The 3,456-nt window shown below is 98.4% G+C and overlaps 1 protein-coding gene across 1 annotated transcript; it reads right to left on the reverse strand.

Moving 5' to 3' along the window:
• Positions 1-454: 454 nt before the first annotated feature.
• On the reverse strand, positions 455-1,184 carry LOC144961019 (uncharacterized; the record flags this gene model as incomplete). Its single annotated transcript, XM_078894362.1, has 2 exons — positions 455-507; positions 1,137-1,184. Coding segments are annotated over 2 exons (101 nt in total), but the record flags the coding sequence as incomplete, so codon positions are not given.
• Positions 1,185-3,456: the final 2,272 nt, after the last annotated feature.

The raw sequence follows: 3,456 nt of genomic DNA on the forward strand, positions 1-3,456 counted from the left end.
CCCCCCCCCCCCCCCCCCCCCCCCCCCCCCCCCCCCCCCCCCCCCCCCCCCCCCCCCCCCCCCCCCCCCCCCCCCCCCCCCCCCCCCCCCCCCCCCCCCCCCCCCCCCCCCCCCCCCCCCCCCCCCCCCCCCCCCCCCCCCCCCCCCCGCGCGCGCGTCGCGCGCTCCGCGCCGCGCGCGCGGCGCGCGCGCGCGCGCGCGCGCGGCGCCGCGCCGCGGCGAGCGCGCGCGGCCCCGCGGCGGCGTCGCGCGCGGGCGCGCGCGCGGCGCGGCGCGCGCGCGCGCGCGCGCGCGCGGCGCGCGCGCGCGCGGCGGCGCGGCGGCGCGCGCGCGCGCGCGCGCGCGCGGCGGCGCCGCGCGCGCGGCGCGGCGCGCGCGCGCGCGCCGCGCGCCCGCGGCGCGTCGCGCGCGCGGCGCGCGCGGCGCGCGCGCGCGCGGGCGCGCGCGCGCGCGCGGCGCGGCGCGCGCGCGGCGCGGCGCGCGCGCGGCGCCGCGCGCGGCGCGGCGCGGCGCGCGACGCGCGCGCGCGCGCGCGCCGCGCGGCGGCGCGCGGCGCGTCCGCGCGCGCGTCGGCGCGCGCGAGCGACGCGCGCGACGCCGCGGGACGCGCGCGCGCGCGCGCGCGCCGGCGCGGCGCGCGCGCGCGAGCGCGGCGCCTGGCGCCGCGGCGCGCGGCGCGCGCGCGCGCGCGCCGCGGCGCGCGCGGCCGGGCGCGACCGCGCGCGCGGCGCGCGCCGCGCGCGCGGCGCGCGCGGCCGCGGCCGGACGCGCGCGGGCGGCGCGCGCGCGGCGCGGCGCGCGCGCGCGCGGCGCGCGCGGCGCGCGCGGGCGCGCGCGCGAGCGGCGCGCGCGCGCGCGCGGCGCGCGCGCCGGCCGCGCGCGGCCGGCGAGGGCGCGCGCGGCGGCGCGCGCGCGGCGCGCGCGCGGCGCGGCGCGGCGGCGCGCGCGCGCGGACGTCGCGCGCGCGCGGCGCCGCGCGCGGCCGCGGCGCGCGCGCGCGTCGGGCGCGCGCCGCGCCGCCGCGCGCGACGCGCGGCGCGCGCGCGGCGGCCGCCGCGCGCGCGGAGGCGCGGCGGCGCGCGCGGCGCGGCGCGCGCGCGCGCGGCCGTGCGGCGCGCGCGCGCGCGCGCGGCGCGGCGCGCCGGTCGCCGCGCGCGCGCGCGCGCGCGGGCGCGCCCGCGGCGCGCGCGCGCGCGGCGCGCGCGCGGCGGCGCGCGCGAGCCGCCGGCGCGGCGCGCGCGCGGCCGCGCGCGGCGCGCGCGCGCGCGGCGCGCCGCGCGCGCGCCGCGCGTCGGCGCGCGCGGCGGCCGCGGAGCGGCGCGCGCCGGGACGGGCGCGCGCGCGCGCGCGCGCGCGCGGCCCCGCGCGGGCGCGCGCCGCGCGCCGCGCGCGCCGCGCGCGCGCGCGCGCGCGCGCGCGCGGCGGCGGGCGCGCGCGCGCGCGGGCGCGCGCGCGGCGCGCGCGGCGCGCGCGCGCGCGCGCGCGCGCGCGCGCGCGCGCCGCGCCGCGCCGCGCGGTCGCGCGCGCGCGCGACGCGCGCGGCGGCGCGCGAGCGCGCGCGCGCGGCGCGCCGCGCGCGCGGCGCCGCGCGCGCGCGACGGCGGGCGCGCGCGCGCGCTCGGCGCGCGCGGCCGCGCGGGAGGGCGGGCGCGGCCGCGGCGGCGGCGGCGCGCGCGCGGCGCGCGCGCGGGTCGGCGCCGCGCGCGGGGGCGCGCGCGGCGCCCCGGGCGCGCGCGGCGGGGCGGCGGGCGCGGCCGGGCGGGGCGGGCGGGCGCGCGCGGGGGCGCGCGCGGCGGGGCGGCCGGGCGCGCGCGGGGCGCGCGCGGGCGCGCGGGCGGGCGCCGGGCGCCGCGGGCGGGCGGGGCGGCGCGCGCGGGGCGGCGGCGCGGCGCGCCGCGCGGCGCGGCCCGGCGGCGGGCGCGCGCGGCGGCGGCGGCGGCGCGGCCGCGGGCGGGCGCGGTGCGCGCCGCGGCGGGCGCGCGTCGGCGGCGGCGGGCGGCCGCGCGCGGCGGCCGGCGGGGCCGGCGGGGCGCGGCGGCGGCGGCGCGGGTCGGGCGCGCGCGCCGGCGCGGCGCGCGGCGCGCGCGGGGCGCGGGCGCGCGCGGCGGCGCGCGGCGGGCGGCGCGCGGCGCGCGGCGCGTCGCGCGCGGCCGCGCGCGCGGGCCGCGCGCGCGCGCGGCGCGCCGCGGCGCGGCCGGCGCGCGCGGCGGGGCCGCGCGGGGCCGGCGGGGCGCGCGCGCGCGGCCGACGCGCGGCGCGGCGGCGGGCGGCGCGGCGCGCGGCCGCGCGCGCGCGCGGCGGCGCGGCGCGCGCGGGGCGCCCGGGGGGGGGGTGGGGGGGCGCGCGGGGCGGGGGGGGGGGGGGGGGGGGCGGGGGGGGGGGGGGGGGGGGGGGGGGGGGGGGGGGGGCGGGGGGGGGGGCGGCCCCGGGGGCGGGCGGGGGGGGGGGGGCGGGGGGGGGGGGCGGGGGGGGGGGGGGGGGGGGGGGGCGGGGGGGGGCGGGGGGGGCGGGGCGGGCGGGGGGGGGCGGGGGGGGGGCGGGGGGGGGGGGGGCGGGGGGGGGGGGGGGGAGGGGGGGGCGGGGCGGGGCGGGGGGAGCTGGGGGCGGGTGGGGGGCGGGGGGGGGGGGGGGCGGCCGGGGGGGGGCGGGGGCGCGGAGGGGGGGGCGGGGGCGGCGGGCGGGGGGGGCGGGGGGCGGGGGGGGGGGGGCGGGGGGGGGGGGCGGGGGCGCGGCGGGGGGCGGGGGGGGGGGGGGGCGCGGGCGGGGGGGCGGGGGGGGGGGCCCCGGGGGGCGGGGGGGGGGGGGCGGGGGGGGGCGAGGGGGGGGGGGGGCGGGGGCGGGGGGGGGCGGGGGGGGGGGGCGGGGGGGGGCGCGGGGGGGCGCCCGGGGGGGGGGCGGGGGGCGGGCGGCGGGCGGGCGGGGGCGGGGGCGGCGGCGGGGAGGGGGGCGGGGCGGGGGGGCGGGGGGGCGGGGGGGCGCGGCGGGGGGGGGGGGGGCGGGGGGGGGGGGGCGGGCGGGGGCGGGGGCGGGCGGCGGGGCGGCGGCGGGGGGGGGGGCGGCCGGGGGGGGGGGGGCGGGGCGGGCGGGGCGGGGGGGGGGGGGGGGGGGGGGGCGGGGGGGGGGGCGGCGGCGGGGGCGCGGGCCCCCGGCCGGGGGGGCGGGCGGGGCGCGGGGGCGGGGGGGCGGCGGGTGGGGGGCGGCGGGGCGGGGGGGGCGGGCCGGGGGGGGGGGGGGGGGGGGGGGGGGGGGGGGGGGGGGGGGGGCGGGGGGCGGGGGGGGGGCGGGGGGCGGGGGGGTGGGGGGGGGCGGGGGGGGGGGGGGGCGGGGCGGAGGGGGGGGGGGGGCGGGGGTGGCGCCGGGCGGGGCGGGGGCAGGGGGGGGGGCGGCGGCGGGGGCGCGGGGGGGGGCGGGCGGGGGGGGGGGGGGGGGGCGGGCCGGGGGGGGGGGGGGGCGGGG

The sequence above is a fragment of the Berghia stephanieae genome, unplaced genomic scaffold (genome assembly GCF_034508935.2).
Source record: "Berghia stephanieae isolate SIO BIC M18660-M18661 unplaced genomic scaffold, UCSD_Bste_1.3 scaffold1250, whole genome shotgun sequence".
Classification (NCBI taxonomy): domain Eukaryota; kingdom Metazoa; phylum Mollusca; class Gastropoda; order Nudibranchia; family Aeolidiidae; genus Berghia; species Berghia stephanieae.